This window comes from Tympanuchus pallidicinctus, unplaced genomic scaffold (genome assembly GCF_026119805.1).
Source record: "Tympanuchus pallidicinctus isolate F22 unplaced genomic scaffold, pur_lepc_1.0 scaffold15, whole genome shotgun sequence".
NCBI classification, from domain to species: Eukaryota; Metazoa; Chordata; class Aves; order Galliformes; family Phasianidae; genus Tympanuchus; species Tympanuchus pallidicinctus.
This window is the reverse complement of record NW_026294669.1, coordinates 14,634,128-14,651,867: the sequence shown is the minus strand read 5'-3', so window position 1 is coordinate 14,651,867 and position 17,740 is coordinate 14,634,128. Positions and strand designations below refer to the sequence as shown.

Genomic DNA, 17,740 nt, shown 5'->3' with positions numbered 1-17,740 from the left:
CGCCGCGCCACGCGCCCGCAGCGCCCCCTGGCGGCCGAATAGGCGGTAGTTAGAGGGGCGCAGTGAGGACGGACGGCCGGAGCGGGCACGGCCACCGCCCAGTGCTGCGGCTGAAAATGGCGGCACTGTCCTGGAGATCGCAGGCACTTGTTCCGAAAAAAGCTCCACGTGAGAAGGGTTCCTCGGTACAACGCCGCAGATTGAGCTTCTGATCAAGAGCCATACGCAGCCCGGGTGCGCTGCAGCAACGCGCTGTAGGTGTCATCATCCTCAGCTCTAATAAGTGCATCCAGGGCACAGCCGGAGAGGCCAGGCAGAGTTCCCTGGGGCAGCCAGCAGTCACTGCGGGTCAGAAGGTGCGTTTCTCCCATCCCGATGCCAGCATCGGGGTGACTGCTGGCTTCAGCCCTTCTCACCAGCGCGGGGCATGAGCCAGGCACACGTAGCTTGCGTGGACTCCCTGGGCTCCCTCAGGTGCTCTGCAGGGGTGTGAGGAGGCGGATGAGCTTCTGGCAGTGGCGTGCAGATGAAGGCCGGGGGCTGCCCCCAGCCGTGGGCCAGGAGTCACTGCCGGCTAGCGCAGCCAGCTGGTCACCGGCCCTGAGGGAGAGCAACACCTGTGGACAGAGGCACAGCAATCAGCAGTCAGCCCTGCATCGTCCCCTCGACGCCACCGGCTGTTCCACAAGAGGGGTGAGGGCCGATACCTGTTGTATCCCAGGGTGCTGGCTGACAGCACGCAGAGCCATAAGTGCTCCCTCCCGCACACTGGCCTGGGGATCCCGGCAGGCCACCTCCAGGAGGATGCGTGGCGTCCCACTCTCCACGAGCAACTCCCCGAGCTCTGCCGAGCGCTGGCCCAAATTGCCAAGGGCTGAGGCTGCGTTGCAGCGTGTCTTGGCCTGCTGATCGCTCAGCAGCTGCGTCAGCCTGGGCACGGCCTTGCCCAGAGTCCCGGCTGGGGAGGACTCGTGATAAGCAGCATTACCCACTGCAAAGCTGGCTGCCTTGCGCACAGCCTCATCCTCATCAGCCAGACACACCAGCAGGCTCTCCAGTAAGCCAGGCTGGTTCTGCAACACCTGGGGAAAGCCATGGCTATGGCGGAGCAGGTTGCCCAGCAGATTGCAGGTTTTGGCCCGTATGGGGCGTTCCTGGTGGCTGAGTAGGTGGGTCAGTGCATGGTAGGTCATGTCTGAACCCCCTAAAATCCTCTGGAGGAAGGGCAGGTGCTCTGGACAGGTCCGAGCCACGTGAGTCAAGAGAGACAGCAGGTCAGTTGTGAGCGTGAGGCTGCCTGAAAACAAGACAGTACTCAAGTAGGCAGTGATGTGCTCTGAGGCAGCAGCCTCCCTTGCTATTTGGTCTGTGACCTGCTCATCGGACACAACAAGGCGGCATAGGAGGCTCATGGGGAGCTCAGTGTCTGACAAAGGCAGATGGTGACAGCAGACCTAAGGAGAAAGGAGACACAGTAGTGCTGAGGGCATCATCCTTGCTCTGAGGGCTGTATGGCACTCAAGTGTTGTCCCCAGCTGGGTACAAACAGCAGTGCCAACATGGACTGCAATGTGGGGAATTGTCTCCAGTTCATGGAGGAAAAGACAAAGGTGGGGGTAGAAGTGTACCTGCAGTAGCTGGGGAGGAATCTGGGAGTCTCTCACTGCCTCGATGACTAATGCTATGGTGTCTTCATCCACATCCAGGGCAAAAGGAAAACAAAGGAGCTGGCAGGCCTGCATCACTACAGCTGGGATGAGCTCAGCCTCTCCATTCTCCCTTGCTTGGCTGAATTTGTTAGAGAGACTGGGCTTAATACAGAGATGATGGGGGGAAATAAAATTCAGCTGTTGAGCACTGCCCACTTCAGCCTTCCCAACTCACGTCTGTGCCAGACACGCCAGGAAGCGAGGAGACAGCAGTGTCTTCAGCATCACCATGAGGACACCATGGGACTGGGTGAGCTGAGGCAGGCACCAGTGGGTCTCACGAGTGAAGATGAAGAGGGCCAGGCTTAAGAAAAGCAGTGTGCCTGCAGGAGGAACAGCATGGCAGAGAGGCAAAACTAGGGAAGACTGGAAAAGTCTCCTCTCTTCTGTCTGCCTGTGCTGCATAGAGCCTTCACTCTCTGCAGAAGGTCAACAATCCTCAAGAACAATCCCTGAACCCTCTGGCCTAGGAATCAGATGATGATGGGGATAGAGATGTGAGCAAGCCTGAGAGCAGGATGAGGAGAAGGGTACAGGACAGATACCTTTTTTCACCCACAGCTCCTACCTTGAGGGGAGAGAAGGCTCCAGTCTGGCTCTGCCACAGGGGGCCCTGCCTCTGGGCTGTTTCCCTCCAGTGTTGCTCCACTGCCACCCATGCAAAGCACTGCAGGAACACAACGCCACACCACGCTCCACAACTCTGAGGCAGAAAAGCTCTGTTCCACAGCCACATCCTCCTGCATATGGGGAGAAAAGTGTTAACAGGCTTCCAGGCTGTTCTCCAGGGTTCCAGTTTATGATTCTACCAGCCCCATGGTCCCAGGGAAGCCAGGGCTGGATCGCCCAAAGAGTAAAGAGGGAACCAAACAGCCTACAGCCCTCCTGCCCCTGCTGATGGCACCAGTCTCAGGGCATTTCTGTTCTCTCCCACTCTGATACATCCATAAGTCACTCCTCTCTGCCTGTCATCCTCCCATCAACCCTCCTGAGCTCCACAGACAACCCTAGGTGACTTTCATGGGGTTGCACAGTTCAGCTAAAGCTCTACAGTTTCCTGTTTTTCCCCATCCTTCACCACCAATCCACACTCTGGCCTCTGCATCCCTTCACCCAGCCCAGGCAAAGGGTGAAAGGAAGGCCAGTACCTGTGCAAGCAGCTTCAACAGGAGGAAAATGATCCCATCGTAGAGACCAGCACCCATAGGCAGGGAGAAATGCAGCTGTAGAAGAATGTGGGACAGGCTGGATCTGAGGGAATGCTCTGAGGGAAGCAGCAGCAGACCCCATATCTTTCTTACTCCATCTTTGCCTGCAAACCTTTGTACTGGGGTGACAGCAAGGCCCCCCTGCTCCTCAGGCCCTATTCCATACCTCAGCAGGCTCCATCAGTGCACTTGTCACTGCTGTTAAGATTTCTTTTCCTCCAAGTGCAACAGGCACCCCACGCTGATCAAGCTGTGTCAGGAGGAATGCTGCAGCACCCTGTGAGAAGAAACAGAGCTCAGCACCTTTAGGACTTGCCTATCCGCTCTTAATCCATTAGACTAGGGCAAGGACAGATCAGCTGTACCCATCCCATCCCACCCTGAGGAAGCAACAATAAAACCCAATTGGGATGTGGGGCTCTGCAGGATTCCTCACAGCACCTCTGGCAGAATGGACAGACTTACCACAACAGATATGACAGGAGACTGAGTGAGCAGATCCAGGGCCAGGGTAACCACCTCCTCAAGCCTGAAACACAGGAACCAGAGGTGAAACACTGGCAGTAAGCCCTCCTTACAGTGCTGTATTTCCAGGCCTGTACATCCAACTGAGCAGTGGCATCCAAATACTCCCAAGGATGGGAAGAAGCCACTTTGCAGGAAGACAAGTGATTCCTCATTCACAGAGCTTCCTTCCCCATTCTCTGTCCCTAGTGCATCCCCAGCATCCATCTAGGCATCAGGATCAGAGGGATCAGCAGGACCAGAAGCCTAGCTCTGAGTAGAGTGTAGGGCAGAGACTTGTACAGGACAGGGAATGCTCCTACTTTACCCACAGATAAAAGCTGGTGCTTACCTGGAAGGAGAGGCCTGGGGCTGCAGGGTAAGCAGGGTCAGCAGGTATAGGGAGGCCTCACAGGCCACCCTTTGAGTCACCTCCGCCATGGGGACCTGCCAAGGGAGCAGGAGTCACAGGGGAACAGCAAGACTGAGAGGGGAGGAGGGAATGCTTCTGAGACCTGGAAGGAAGACAACAACTGCACTCTACAGATTGAGCTCCATCACACACTTTTCTTCCCACAACACCCAACCTGGTGTAAGCAGCACCCAAAGAAATGGGTCATGCACTCCTACCCAATCACAGGGGCTGCAGTGAAGTTCTACCTTGCCCTTTGAGAGCTGCATGAGGAAGTCCCATACTTGCTGGCTCTTCCCCAGGTGCTGGCACAGACTCGGGCTGGCATAGCAGCCAGTGTAGAGGATCTGCAAGACAGAAAGGAAAGCTGTACAGCTGCCCAGGTGACAGAGACACAGTGATCAGGCCTATCCTAGTCACACTCCATGGCTATTGTGGGCTCAATTCTCAAGGAGACCGAATTATTAAGGGCTGAACCTACAGCTCCCACTTCCCAAAGGAAGTTCCCCTGGCCTGGGACTAGGAGCTTGGGGAACAGCCAGATAAATGGATGAGGTCATTACCTTCAGAACATTCAAGGAGCAATTTGGGTGCTCCAGCTTCCCCAGCAACTTCCCAAGCTGCTGGCACTCTCCATTCATAAGCTTTCCAGCTATCTCCTGAGCAACCTGTAGAAATCAATCTGTTATATATTTCAGGCACCTGAAGCATTGCACAGACTAAGAAGTTCCATACTAGCAACAGATTAACAGAAGAAGGCATTGCCTTCATCTGTGCTCCTCTGGCTGACTCATGGCTCGCCTCAGGTGATCAATCAGAGGTTCAGGCCGTGACTCAGCAGTTCCCATACAGTCAGGAATCCTTAGACTAAATTACTTAATGGCTAACTTGAGACAGACATGAACCATTAAGGGCTGAACCCAGAGTTCCCCCTCCCCCATGTTCCTAACCCCAGTTTTTAGACTCTGAGGCTCAGCTCTTAGATCAGGAGGAGCAGCCTGCAAATTACAGCCCCTCTGCCAACAAACTCGGAGGACCCCAGCCCTACACTCTACTGCTGAAAAAGAGATTCTTCTCGAGAGGGCTGTTGATCCCATGGAGAGCACACATCTTTGCCCTGCAAAGAGAAGTGGCCTGACCTGCTGCTTGGCTTCCCAACAGCTGTTCCGTGCCAGAGGGATGCTGCAGGCAGCTGCCAGTGCAGCTGTAAAAAGGTCTGCCATACATCGTCTCTGGTCATGAGCTGATTTGGCCTCCATTGCTGCACCTGGAAAGGACACATCAGGAGACACATCCTAAGCATGAGGGGTGCTGAGGAACAGCAGGATGGAGCTGAAAGCCAAGAGATGTTTGGTGATTATAAAGGTTCTGCAATTGAGGAAGAGAACAGGAGAACCCCAGGTAGCAGATGTTTGAGGGATTTGGGCAAATAAGCTCAGCCACCTTCTCCTGGCAACAGCAGTCAGTGCCCTGATAGAGCTCAAGAGCTTGAAAGAGAAGGAAAGCCTGCCAGGAACCCTGTGAGGAAGTGGTAAGCTGCCATTAGTGCTACCTTGCAGAGCAGGTTGCTCAGAGATCAATCCCTGAAGGAGTCTGTCCAGCAGGGGCTCATTCTCCTCTCGCAGGCTGGCATAGAAGGGGACAGAGATAGAGGGGCACATCACATCCAGGCTCTCACAGAGCAGGGTAAAGCACTGGGGAAGACACGGAGATTGCTATTACTGCAAATAAAAAGTAGGAGGGTAGAGAAAAACAATCACAGAGGAAACTAGTGGGGGACAGCAGAGATGGAAGAACACTCGTGCTAGAGCTTCAGGGACCAATGTCTCCTCTCCAGCCACTCAAGTCCCACTGTTACGGCATAGGAGCCATGTGCTGGCTGAGAAAAGGGTACACGTGGAAGTACAGCCAAGGAAGGTGTCCCTCAGAGAGGTTCTTTCTGCATGTGATCCACCCTCCCCCCCCTAAAAAAAAAATACAACAATGGCCCTGACAAGAATGCACCAGGCCACATAGCTCAGAGCAGGCAGCTCTCCCCACTCACACATGCACCCAAGCCCACAGCTTTGGTCAGGGGAGGACAGAGTGGGGAACAGGGAGACTGGGACATGCTTACCAGGAGGCTTTGCTGGCAGAGTCTCATCTCACTGTCAGCTGTCTCGGCCAGCAGATTTGGCAGCAGGGCTAGGAAGTGGTTGGCACTCTCCTGGAAAGTCTGTAGGCTTAGGGAGGCAGCAAGCACAAAAGAGAACAGATAAACCTAGTCACTGGCTATGAGGATAGGATCTGGTCAGGTCCTCACAGCTCTGGCTGCAAAGGGCAAGCAGCACAACTGAACTTATTAGCTGTGCCTTCCCCTGTGTTAGCCCCATGGAAAGTACTCATTTGTAAGAGCTGTGACATCTATCATGATGCTTCCCCACATGACAGTTTCTCCTTCCTGCCTACTTCTCTACTGTGGCTACAAGAGGCCTCAGAGTGCATCACCTTGCCCCACTAGCCCTGCTCCTACCTGTCCTGTCCACTCTCCTCCAGGCTGCATTCACTGCTGAAGTAAACTGTGGTCACCATGATGAGGTCTGTCAGCACTGTGATACACCAGGGCTGCTGCAGGAAGCAGAAAGAAACACAAAGTGGCAATTGTCTGCCTGCCAGCCTGACACCACTGCAGCAGGATCCTTCCTTGCCAAGATCTTCCCCCTTCTAAACAGGGCCTGGAAGAGACACTGATCCTGTGAACCATCTCCAGCAGGACACAGAGACCTGTGACAGCACAGGCACACTGCAGGACTGAGAGAAACCCAGTCTGCCTAGGGTTCTACACCCACCTGCTTGGTGCTGCCACTCTCCAGCATCTGCTTGGCCAGATGCAGCAGGGACAATGGCACATTCAGCTCTTGGCAAAAGAGGTTCAGCAGCTCAGAGTCACAGTGGGTAGCCAGAAGATTTCCCACAACACGAAGTACGGGACGGAGATGGGATGCTCCCTCAAGCATCCCTTCCAGCACCTGGGCAGCAAGAAGCCAGAAGGACTCACAATCAGCAGCACTTATGGCCTCTCCATCAACCACATGGCTGCCCCCCAGCCTCCAGGGCAAGGGACAGCAGTGGAGGAAATGACAAGCTAAGTGTGTGAGGCAGCTCTGATTCCTGGGGAAGCAGCAGGACTTCTTGCTAGCTGAAGCAGGGGATCTCCCAATGCTCCCAACCCAACCCCAGGAAAGAAGGCAGCATCCACGTTCCTAGTCTCAGTCAGCTGGACCAGCCATCACTCACTTGCTGAGCAGATTCTGCAAGCCGGGCTTGGACACGGTGCCGGAAGGCTGGGTCCCTCAGGAGGCTCAGAGGCGTGCTCAGCTGCACGGCCAAGGGCTCCGTGGCCTCGATCAGGTGTTGCCACTCCTCATCACTCTCCAGCTCCTGACCATGGAGAAGAGAGAGTTGGTGCCATAGATTCTGCCTATCCCAGAGTCTGAGTACCGGGCCCTTGGGACTGGGCCCTGATGTCCTTATCACAGGACACCATCTTACCTCGCTCTCCAGGTCCACAGCCTCGATGCTTTGTCTGCCTTGCAGCTCTGCTCTGCCAACACCAAGCTGCAGTGCTTCTGGCTGGGGAAACTCCCGCTCATAATCTTGTGTGATGCTGTGCTCCCTGGCCAAGGAAACAGACCAGTCTATGAGCTACCCCACTTTCCTCTCTTTTTCCCAGTCCCAGCCTTCCCTCACCGTGGGCTTGGAATAGGCTCCTCCAGTTGCCACTCTGCCATGCTGTTCTTTCCTTGCAGGACACCTGAATTCTTCTCTTTGAAGGATGCTGGTAGCTCCTCCTCCTCAAGAGCTGCCTTTTCAAAAGCTGCTCTGGGTTTATGTCTGGTATGTCCTCTGCCAGAGTCCTTCATAGATGTAGTATTTGCCTTCAGCTGCCCCTGGGAGATGGCAGAGAAGTTTAGTCAGGGAGACTCAGTGAGAACAACACAACAATGACCCCACAATCCTGCCTTGGATGTAGCCATTACACCAGCCTTGCCCACCTTCCTTCTGTCTTTCCCCTCAGTTCCATTTAAGAGCCCTTCCTTTGACATAATCATGAGGTGCAGTCCAGAGAATTCCACACTTTTCTCCACCTTTTTCTGTGCCTCCTCAGCCATCTTCTGCCGAGCCTTTCTCAGGATCCTGGACTGGCCACTCCTAGGGGCCAGGGAATGGGCTTGCTGCTCCTTCAGGGCCTGTAGCTCTGGGGACAGCTTGGTGGTGAAGGGGTTTGAGATCCCATGCTCTTCCGTGTCATCAATCACTGAGAAGGCAGGAGCAGAATTTCAGCAGCTCTTTCTTGAGATGCAAGGAGAGTAACCAGCTCTGCAATCCCAGGAGAATCCTGGGGGACCCAGAGCAACCCCAGGTGGCAGGAGCTAGGGGTTGGTGGAAGCTGAGAGGAAGGAGGCAAAAGCCAGGGTAGAAAAAAAAAAGAATGGTAGGGTGGTGCTCCCAGTCTCCAGGCAGCAAGAAGTGGAAATGATTTGGTACTCACCAGTAACCCGTCCAGCAACAAAGGGGTGAGACAGCAGTTCTGGCCACGACAGGCGCTGGCGGGGATCCTTCATTAGCAGCCCCTGCAGGAAGCTCTACAAGGCAGCACAGTGCAAACGTCAGACACCACACATGCAAAAATGAATACAGCACTCCCACCAGCCTCCCTCAGAAATAACACTCAGGACCCCCGGGCTCTTTGTCTCACCCTGGGAAACAGCGTATCTGGTGCTGATGGCAGACAGGCAGTGGGAAGACACTTCCCTTCTTAGCACAGTAAATCATTCCTCTGCTCTCTGCCTCAGCTTCCTAATTTATCTAGGGATAGCAGTGTAAGGGCTCCCCTCCAAGAAGGCCAAGATCTCATTCCTTCACTGTCTTCCAAAATCCATATCATGGGAGAGAAAACCTAAGCATGATCAATCAGAACAGCACACAAAGCCAAAACTGCTATTGCATCAATGGGTCCTACACCACAGACAGGGCTTTGTTCCTTACCTTGAAGGCCGGGCTTATGGCCTTAGGCCATTTGACAGGGTCCTTGACAATGAGGCTGACAAGCTGGAAGATGCTGCTGGTATAGAAGGGAGGTGTGCCCATGAACAGCTCATACAGGATGCAGCCCACAGACCATAAGTCTGCTGTGTGGTCATACGGCCGCTCCTCCACCAACTCAGGGGACATGTACAGCGGAGTGCCCTTGATGGAAGTCAGCACCATGGTATGGATGCTCATAGCACGTGCAAACCTGCTCAGAGCAAAACACAGGTGGCCATTTCAGGCTGGAGCAGCCACTGCAGCTCCTAAGGAGACCCCGTGAGTCATCAATATCCTGTTCCCTCTGGAATCTCAAATTCCCCACACCTGCTAGTCCCTCAATATGTGCAGAATGCAAGTCCCCTTCCACACCTCCCCTTCTCCTCTACAGCTCCAGGACATTCCTTGGATGCCCCAAGCCTACACATCCTCCTTAGCAGGTCACCCGCACGCACCCAAAGTCACAGAGCTTGATGACGCCATCTTTGCCCAGGAGGATGTTCTGGGGTTTCATGTCACGGTGCAAGATGCGGTGGGAGTGCAGGTAATAGAGAGCAGAGACCAGCTGGGCAGCGATGGTCTGGACCTGCCAGAGACATGAGAGCTTCATTCCAGTACCCCAAGTCTTGCCCTTGCCCTGTTTGGGGCAGGGACCTGCCCCAGCCTTGGGCCAGCAGCTCCTCTCTGAGGGAGGAGTGAGCCAAAGGCTGAGGCAGCAGCCACGTGTTCTGACTCTTGTAGAAGGAACGGGGAGAACAAGGTCAATGGGATCACTGTGACCCACTGCCTGCAGTTTGACTGCCCTGCCTTTTCATTCCCTTCAGAATCTGCCAGCCAAAGCCTCAGAGACACCTTTACCCCTTTGATGTCTCCACGCCCACAGAAGAGCCCTCTGCCTGCTAAGAAATCCTGTTCCCTCCATTCTGCAGCAAAGCCTGTGTGGCCAATCACCTGGTCCTCGGGCAAACTCCCATCGTCCTCCAGGATCTGGAATAGCTCCCCCTCCGCATAGTCAGTCACCACCACCACCTGGAGGAAGGAGCAGTGTGGAGGCATTAAGCACACCCCCCAGACGCATCCCTACTGAACCTTTGTAGCTCTACTTATCTGGAAGACACAGCAGAAGTCAGGGAAGTGTAAAGGAACGGGATAAGCATATAATGGTATTTCAGAGCCCAGTGGTAGAAATACTCCCTTGAGCATATTTTTGATCTACTGCCCAATTACTGGAGGGCTCTGGTAAACATTGACCAATGAGTAGGCTGGGTCCCAGTCCTAAGACAATTCCCTCATAAGGTCTCTCCGTATCCAGAGAGTAGGAAACTCCAATTAGGCCACGTGAGGGAGAAGAATAGGCTGGAAGCAGGTCTGCAGCACTCAACAATAGTGGAGATGCAGCTGAGCACTGAACAAACTTGGCTGGCTATAAATGCTGCTAGAACCCTGGAAGGCTGTAACCAGTATCTCCTGAGACAGACACTGGTAACCAGTATCTACTGAGACAGATAGCAGGTGATAGCACACACTCCCTGCCCAACCAAGCAAAAGTACCTGCCCCCACATAGGGCAAGTGTGTGCAGCAGGCACCCCACACAGAGGCCCCTTTACCTCTTTGTCAGTCTCAAAGCTGTCGAGCATCTGGATGATGTTAGGGTGATGGAGGCCTCTCATAATCTCAATTTCCCGCTGCAGGTTCTTCAGCTCCTTCTCAGACCGCCCCACCTTGGGGATGAATTTCAGAGCCACCACCTTCCAAAGCAGGCAAAACTGGGATCAGAGCAGGGTCCCACCCACCCTAGCAGGAACTGCATTTAACCCAAGGGTGATTCAGTATTTCCTAGGTGAACACACAGAATGAGACGTGTTCATAGGGCCCCTTGAAGCTGAGGCAGCAAGGAGTACAAGCAGACACCTGAGCTGTATTAACAGGACTGCAGGCAGTTGTCTGAAGGAAGCGATTCTCACCCTTTACTTAGGGTTTGTTAGGACACAGTAGCCAGTTTTTGGCCCAGAAGCACACTGACAAACAGGAGCGGTCCCAGCTAAGGATCACCAGGATGGCAAGGTGGCCGATGCACATGGCTTACAAGCTGAAACCGGGGGGGGGCCGAGCTTCATTAACCCGGAGATCAGCTGAACAGCAACCCTACGGCCGGCGGTAGGAGACTTCTAAGGAGACGGAGCCAGGCTCTTTACAGACGTCCCTCCCAGTACCCGCCTCACTCCTCACCTGGGCGCTGCACCTCCGCCGCCCTTTGTACACTCGTCCGAAGGAGCCTTCTCCGATCACCTCCAGCACGTGGTACCTCTCCATGGCGGGGCTCCGAGGTCGGGCCGAGGCTCCCCAGACTACGGACCGACGATTTAAGGCCGCGGGGCCGCAGTAAAACCCGGCCCGAAGTCGGGCCCGCCGCGTCAGGCCGCGTCGCTGCGCCGCCGCGTCGCCTAGCAACGGCCGAGGCCGCCGCACTTCCGCTTCCGGGCCGGGCGGCAAGATGGCGGCGGCCGGCGAGGAGGTGGAGGCTGCGGACTGGTAATGGCAGCCCGTCTCCGCCCCGCCTTTCCCCGGGGCCGGAGCCTGGGGCCGCCTGATCGCTCGGTGCTTCGCAGGGCGCTGCCGTCCGAGGTGGAGGTGCTGGAGTCTATCTACCTGGAGGAGCTGCGGGTGGTGCGGGGCCGCGCGAGGTATGTACCGGCCCCCGCGGCCCCCAGGCCCCGCTTTCCGGCCGCGCCTTACCTCCGCCCGCCCGCAGGTCCGAGCCCTGGGAGGTGAGCATCACCCTGCACCCCGCCACGGCCCAGGACCAGGACTCACAGTTCGTGCGCTGCACGCTGGTGCTCGCCGTGTCCCCCCAGGTAGGCTCCTGTCCCCGCTGGGCCTTGTGGCCCCCTATCTCTGCTTTCCTTGGTGCGTTTTGGGTTTTGTTGGTTTGTTTTGTTTTCTAGTATCCCAATGAGGCTCCAGACATCTCCATCAGCAACCCGCGGGGACTGTCAGATGAGCAAATCCAAAAGTGAGTGCCGATAGGGGAGTGATGATGGTAACAGCGCTTAAGAGCCTTCTCTCAGTGCCTTCAGAGCCCTCTGTTCTCTTAACACATACATACAGCTCTCAAAGCACCTTGAGTTAAATCTTATGTCAGCCCTGATGCTGAGTTTGCTGAGGAATGGTTTGTTCCTTTGTGGTCCACCTGAAATGTAACTGCCAGGCCTTCAGAGATGTCGGTCCAGCTTTGACAGAGACAAGATTGAACTGAGTTGCAGTGTTCAGGCAGCCTGATGCTGCCTCTGTGCTCCTGTCCTTGGTGCAGCAGAGATCCAGATACCAGTCAGCAGCACAGCATTAAAGTTGCTCCCACCAGAACAACAAAGCCTTAGATTTGCTAAAGCTGAAGAGTACTGGGTGAGCTCAAGCTGAAGCAGTTTGCAAGCTCACTCTTGCAATTTCTCTGAGGACAACCATTTCCTGCACACTTGTTCTCAAGGAGCTTGGGACAGCATGGGAATATGTGCTTGCATTTGTGCCCATCCCACACTACAGGCAAACCCTGGTGGATGATGTTCTTTTTATTTCTCTTGTTATTATGGTGGGGAGACAGGCATGTGGAAGAGTGAAAAGGTGTGGCAAAGTTTGTGTTAAGTATTTGTGCTACTTTGCTGTAGGATTTTGCAGACCCTCAGAAATGTTGCTGAAGCCAGGCTGGGGACAGAGGTGCTATATGAGCTGATTGAGGTGAGAGCTGGGGAGAAGGGAGGCAGACAGATGCACACTGTTCTTTGACTCCCTTTCAGGTAGGAGAGCCCTGAGTCTGGGCCCATGTGGAGACCAGTGAGAAAAATGCTTGCTTTTCTACTTTGACAGAAGGGGAAGGAGATTCTCACTGACAACAATATTCCTCATGGCCAGTGTGTGATCTGCCTCTATGGATTCCAGGTAGGAATGTGTATTCAAGCCATTCAAGGTGGCTGAGAAGTGAATCAGATGAAGCCCAGTGGAAGAAGCTATGTGGTTTTGCCATCAATAACATCCCTGCTGACACGGGAGTGAAAACTCACCTCAGGTAGGTGCTGGGAACACTCTTTAAATCCCTTTTCTCATCCACAGGAGAGGGAAGCCTTCACAAAGACCCAGTGCTACCACTACTTCCACTCCCACTGCCTGGCCCGCTATGCCCAGCACATGGAAGAGGAGATTCTCACGCAGCAGGAGGAGAGAGAACAGCACCTGGCACCTTCCCCCAAACAGGTATTGGGCTTTGATTCCCTGCACAAGCCGTCTTGAGTTCTCTGTCACTCCCTGTGGGATGTGGAACAAAGGCCATCCTGACTCAGCAGCCGTGTGCAGTATGGTTAGCACTGTGCCTGCGCTGAGAGAATCAGTGAAGATTGGACCAAGTGAGCCCCAGGAGCCCCTTCCAACCATAATTACAAACTGGAATCCCCGTGGGCCTCCCTGCCTTAGCAAAAAAGTGCCTGTGGTTAGTTGAAGAAGGCTGCCCTGTTTGTTTCACTTCCAGCATGGGGATTCTCTGGATGTGCATGGGCTGGGTTGTTGCCTAGGGTTTCACCTCTCACCTCCCTGCAGAAAGTCGGCGTGCAGTGCCCTGTCTGCCGGGAAACCTTGGTTTATGACCTCTGTGCCCTGAAGGCAGCGCCACCACCACAGCACCCACTGGTAAGAGATGTGGATTCATCTGTCTGTGCCCACTCTCTGGGTAGCTTTAACTGGGACATTTTAACACGTGAACAGTGCCAGCTGCAGCTGATTAACATGCTCTGCCATTTACTCTAGGAAGACACACAAATGTACAAATTCCATCTTGTGCTCTATTCTGAGGGGACCATTGGAGCCCTTCTGCCATAGAAAAGGGGCCCACCTTCAGATGTGATAAGGGCAGAGGGAAGCAAAAGATATGTAGCTGTTGCATGGGGAGGCAGTGAGGATATGTAATGTTGTTGGCTTGCTCTCCAAAGCAAGCAGATGTGGTGGGGGAGAGAGACAATTCTGCCATCAGGCAGAGTGCCTGAAAGGAACCTCTGTGTTCTGTCTGCTCTAAGAGAATAATTGTAGCTTTCCTTAAATATGTCCCTGTACCCACTGAGATGTTACCAGTTTCAAGTGAGTGACTCCAGCTTATGTGGTTCTTGATTTTTAATTGCTCTGCATCTTGCTCCAAAGCAGGAGGTCCTCAGACAGGCAATGCAAGGAACAGTGGGTCTGCAGTGACGGGTACCTATACAGAGACAGGGAACTACACGTGAATCTGTAGGCTCAGTGGGTCCAGTGTTGCAAACAGACAGTTTACTTGGGTGCTGTGTGATCAAATGAGGGTTTGGGGAGTTGCTCATGCTGTTGCTAACTGACTGCCCATATAGATAGAGCCCTTAACCCCTCTTGCTATCTGCCACTCAGGAGCCATACAGGCCAGATGCCAAGATGCTGCAGCACCAAGAAGAACTGCGCTTAATTTTCAAGAAACAGCAAGAGAAAGGGGGCATCATTGACCCCGAAGCAGAGAAGAACCGTTACTTCATCAGCCTGCAGGCGGTATGGCACTGGGGGCAGAGAGCCACTGAGCTCCACACCAGCAAGGAGGTCCCTGGACTTGAGGGCCAAACACTGTCATCTGCTTTGGGACTGTCCTGTCCCTTTCTTAACCATTGGCTTCTTTCTTTCAGCCTCCAGCTACTGTTGATCCAGGCCAGGCAGCTGCTTCCTCTGAGCTGCTGGTGAGTGCTAGCGATGCGGATGCACCTCAGACAGCCTGCCAGGCCTCAGCTCTGGAGCCAGCCAGGGCTCCAGAGAGCAGGGCAGAGCCTGGGCAGCCAGAGAGGCCTGCTGTGCCCAAGGAACCTCAGTGCAAGAGGGAGAGGCACAGAGGGGAGAGGTCAGGCCCAAGAGGCCAGGGCAGGCAGTCCTGCAGCAGCTCACAGGAAGCAGCAGGGGAAGCCTGTCATCTGTCCCATGGCTCCAGGGTGCCCAGAAGCTTTGGTCAGAGACCAGAGAGAAGACCTGGTGGGAGGCACTGTCAGGAATTTCCAAAGCCTCACAGCAGAAGCAAGGCAGCTGCCTTGGCTGAAAGAAAGGAGCTGTTCCCTGAAGATCCTTCACCAGTAGCAGGCACAGTGGACTTGAAAGAGGAACACCATAGCATGGAAAGATGGACCCCGGAGCAAGGTGCTGAAGCCCAAAGCAGGGAGAAGGAGAACCTGGCATTCAACCGTGGCGAGCACAGAGCAGCTTCTGGCTGGCAAGGCCACCACAGGCCCTGGGATTGCAGGAGGTGGGAAAGGTCCAGAGTGCAAGATCGTGGCTCCTACCACAGAGCACCAAGAGGGCGAGGGATGTTCAGGCCCAGTGGATGTCGAGAAGCCCATTTTGTGGAGAAGGAGAGCAGTTCCTAGCAGGAGGGGTAAGGGGCTGGGCTGGGAGAGGCTGTTAATAACAAGAATGGCAAAGACTGTGGTAGAGCAGTAGCAAGGAGTCACCATACAACTTGGGAGAGAGGAGGCAGTTGGCACAGCTTGGGACAGGTGAGCTTTCCATGGTTCATGTAGCGTGAAGCATCAGGCTGCCTGGTGTGAGCAATTGGCTGTCAACACCACTGGAGAAGCTGACTTTTGACAAGTCATAGTAGATCATGAAGGATGCAGGGGGCAGAGGAGGGCTTGACCTGGGACCAGCATGCATCTATCATCTGTTTTCTTGAGCATACATACCTACAGAAACAATTGGAATTGGCTTGACATGGTGCTACAGCAGCCAAAGCTGTGCAGGACCTTCTCTGGAACTGAGCATCCCTACAGAGCCATGGTGGCACTAGGCAATGAGGCTGTGCCAGGGCAGCAACCTGCAGCTCATCTTGCTGCATCCTTTAGTGTTCTTTGAGCACCTTCTCAGCTGCTGTCCCTGCTCCTTAAAGATGACTGTTTATTCTGTGGTGCAGACTGCTGCTCAACTCATAGGCTTGGCCAGGCAAGTCCTTTGTATAATATGATTCTTCCCAGCCCCAGCCTGAGCTAAATTAAGTTTAAGCCAATGCTTTAGTAGGTCAGGACTAGCCAGTGACTGAGGCCTGGTACTGGCTCCTGCTCCCCATGGAAGCTTGAATTTAGCTGGAGCTTCTGCCCTGTCCGTCAGCTGCTTTTTTGCAGTTCCTTCTGCTGCTGTTTCAGATTCAAACCATGTCCTGCTGCAGAGATATGACAGGAATCCCAAATTTCTGAAGTGGGAGGCTGCTATTAAATTAATTTGTTGGGTCTTCTCTGGAGCCTGTTCCTTTTGTTTTCTTTGCCCTCCCACTCCTATTCTTAGCTGTTTGGAGCAAAGTGTTGATCCTTGGTATAACTCCCTTCTCTCCTATGCCGTACGTGCAGGGGAAGTCTCTTGGATAGTAGGATGCTAGCTCCCTGCTTTGTCAGTGTGAGCTGTCTGGCTCACCTAAACCATACTGATTTCTTCACGCTTGTTTGTGCGTTGTGGGCCCATAACAAACCCCTCTTCTCACACAGATAACTATCATCTTCCTTTTGCTCATTGTGCTTTTAGAAGAACAAAAATTGCCATGTTCCAATTGCCAAGCTCCTTGGCATCCTGCCGTGAGTCAAACTTTTCTTTCTCCTTGTTGGGAAAGCTACTGTGCCACCGTTGGAGCATAGGAATTCAGCCACAGAAATTAAAGTGAGCAAGGTCTTCAGTAACTCAGTCAAACACTATGCTTGTTAGAAGGGAGGGGTTTTTTTTGTTTTGTTTTGGTTTGGTTTTTTTTTGCCAGGGAGAAGGGATTAAGGGCTCTCACCTTTCTGACTCTCTTGCTGTTAGCCTGGAGCAGAGGAAATTCTGTACTAGTGTGTGGAAATGAATTTGGGCCAAACATAAATTCTTTTAGAAAACATCCTGGCAACAGCAGGTACAGGCTGTCAAGACAGCACTTAATTCTGACTTGAAGAGGACGGTGGGGTGTTCTGGGGAAGAGCAAGGCTGTGGTATGCCTTCCCTGCTCTGTGTCTGAGTAACTTCAAAGCAGCAGATGTATAGCTCCTTTCTCTAAAAGTTTGTCCAGGATGGGGATTTAGAATGAGGGAGAAATGGAGCCTGCACCATGCCCTGAGGCTTCTAACTTGGCATTTACTTACATGCCTACTCCCAAGATGGGGCTGTGCTGTTACTGACCTACCTCACAGGGCTGTTGTGAGGCTACACTGGCAATGGTGCTCACGCTGGCAGAAAGGCACTGATGGTGGCTGTAACATTAACACTATTAAAAGCAAGTAAAGTGACACAAGTTGCTTCCTGTGCTCTCGTGGTGGTAGTGGAGGGGGGGACTTGGGTTGGTGGTGCTGGTGATGGAGCACAGAACCTGCCTGGATCAGGCCTCCCCTCCCCAATTGCATTTTCAGGGCTGTTAGCAGAGGACTTCTGTTCTTCACACCAGCCTGGCCTGGCTGCACTGCTGACCACACCACTCCCTCCCCTGCTCCCTTTTCAGAGGCACAAATTTTGATCAGCTTTAAAACATAAGCACACAGCAGCACCAGGCTGATGGCAGCCCTGCCACAAACAGGAAGAGAGGAAATAAACCAGCAGAACAGGGTAAGCAAATTCCCTTCTCAAAGGGGTTACTGAATTATCTCCCAGAGAATCAGGTGGTCCCAGGAGGACCTGAGGTGCCAGAGACCAGACTGATCCTTCAGCTCAGTCTCTCCTTCCAGCACCTTTCTACATTATACCAGGAACTGCACCTTGGAGACAAGCCAGGATCCCTCCAGAACAGAGACCCAGGCATCAGCAACCCTGGGAAGTGTTTGGAGCAATGCTGCTCCCATCTATCGAGGTCAGA

General features: G+C 53.8%; 2 protein-coding genes across 4 annotated transcripts; one reads left to right on the top strand and one right to left on the bottom strand.

The window, feature by feature from the left end:
* Positions 1-460: 460 nt before the first annotated feature.
* Positions 461-11,319, bottom strand: STK36 (serine/threonine kinase 36). 3 transcript variants are annotated; one of them, XM_052676262.1, is made up of 26 exons: positions 11,131-11,319; positions 10,509-10,649; positions 9,852-9,929; positions 9,356-9,486; positions 8,862-9,111; positions 8,365-8,458; positions 7,961-8,130; positions 7,563-7,762; positions 7,365-7,488; positions 7,110-7,253; positions 6,662-6,841; positions 6,346-6,440; positions 5,950-6,055; positions 5,386-5,527; positions 4,973-5,100; positions 4,397-4,501; positions 4,082-4,180; positions 3,774-3,868; positions 3,383-3,446; positions 3,084-3,194; positions 2,858-2,932; positions 2,278-2,449; positions 1,885-2,032; positions 1,629-1,788; positions 708-1,454; positions 461-617 (listed from the first exon to the last, which is right to left on the bottom strand). In XM_052676262.1, the coding sequence occupies exons 1-26, from the start codon at positions 11,212-11,214 to the stop codon at positions 471-473; spliced, it is 3,990 nt and encodes a 1,329-aa protein (XP_052532222.1). In that variant the 5' UTR covers positions 11,215-11,319; the 3' UTR covers positions 461-470. The 3 variants fall into 3 exon arrangements, with proteins under 3 accessions (XP_052532222.1, XP_052532223.1, XP_052532224.1); XM_052676263.1 differs by having other exon boundaries at positions 6,346-6,437; XM_052676264.1 differs by lacking the exon at positions 9,852-9,929.
* Positions 11,320-11,322: 3 nt separating this feature from the next.
* Positions 11,323-17,185, top strand: RNF25 (ring finger protein 25). The gene is made up of 10 exons (XM_052676276.1): positions 11,323-11,433; positions 11,511-11,585; positions 11,654-11,756; positions 11,847-11,914; positions 12,564-12,633; positions 12,763-12,834; positions 13,006-13,146; positions 13,486-13,575; positions 14,314-14,448; positions 14,580-17,185. The coding sequence occupies exons 1-10, from the start codon at positions 11,396-11,398 to the stop codon at positions 15,303-15,305; spliced, it is 1,518 nt and encodes a 505-aa protein (XP_052532236.1). The 5' UTR covers positions 11,323-11,395; the 3' UTR covers positions 15,306-17,185.
* Positions 17,186-17,740: the final 555 nt, after the last annotated feature.

Bases quoted from the DNA above. Each gene is read 5' to 3' on its own strand.
- STK36 (XM_052676262.1), bottom strand. From the start codon at position 11,214: ATGGAGAGGTACCACGTGCTGGAGGTGATCGGAGAAGGCTCCTTCGGA. The intron at 8,459-8,861 runs GTAAGGAACAAA...GCTGCCTTGTAG, and splicing joins CCATAAGCCCGGCCTTCAAG to AGCTTCCTGCAGGGGCTGCT. The intron at 7,763-7,960 runs GTGGAGAAAAGT...GCCATCTCCCAG, and splicing joins CTGAGGAGGCACAGAAAAAG to GGGCAGCTGAAGGCAAATAC.
- RNF25 (XM_052676276.1), top strand. From the start codon at position 11,396: ATGGCGGCGGCCGGCGAGGAGGTGGAGGCTGCGGACTG. The intron at 11,586-11,653 runs GTATGTACCGGC...GCCCGCCCGCAG, and splicing joins GTGGTGCGGGGCCGCGCGAG to GTCCGAGCCCTGGGAGGTGA. The intron at 11,757-11,846 runs GTAGGCTCCTGT...TTTGTTTTCTAG, and splicing joins TGCTCGCCGTGTCCCCCCAG to TATCCCAATGAGGCTCCAGA.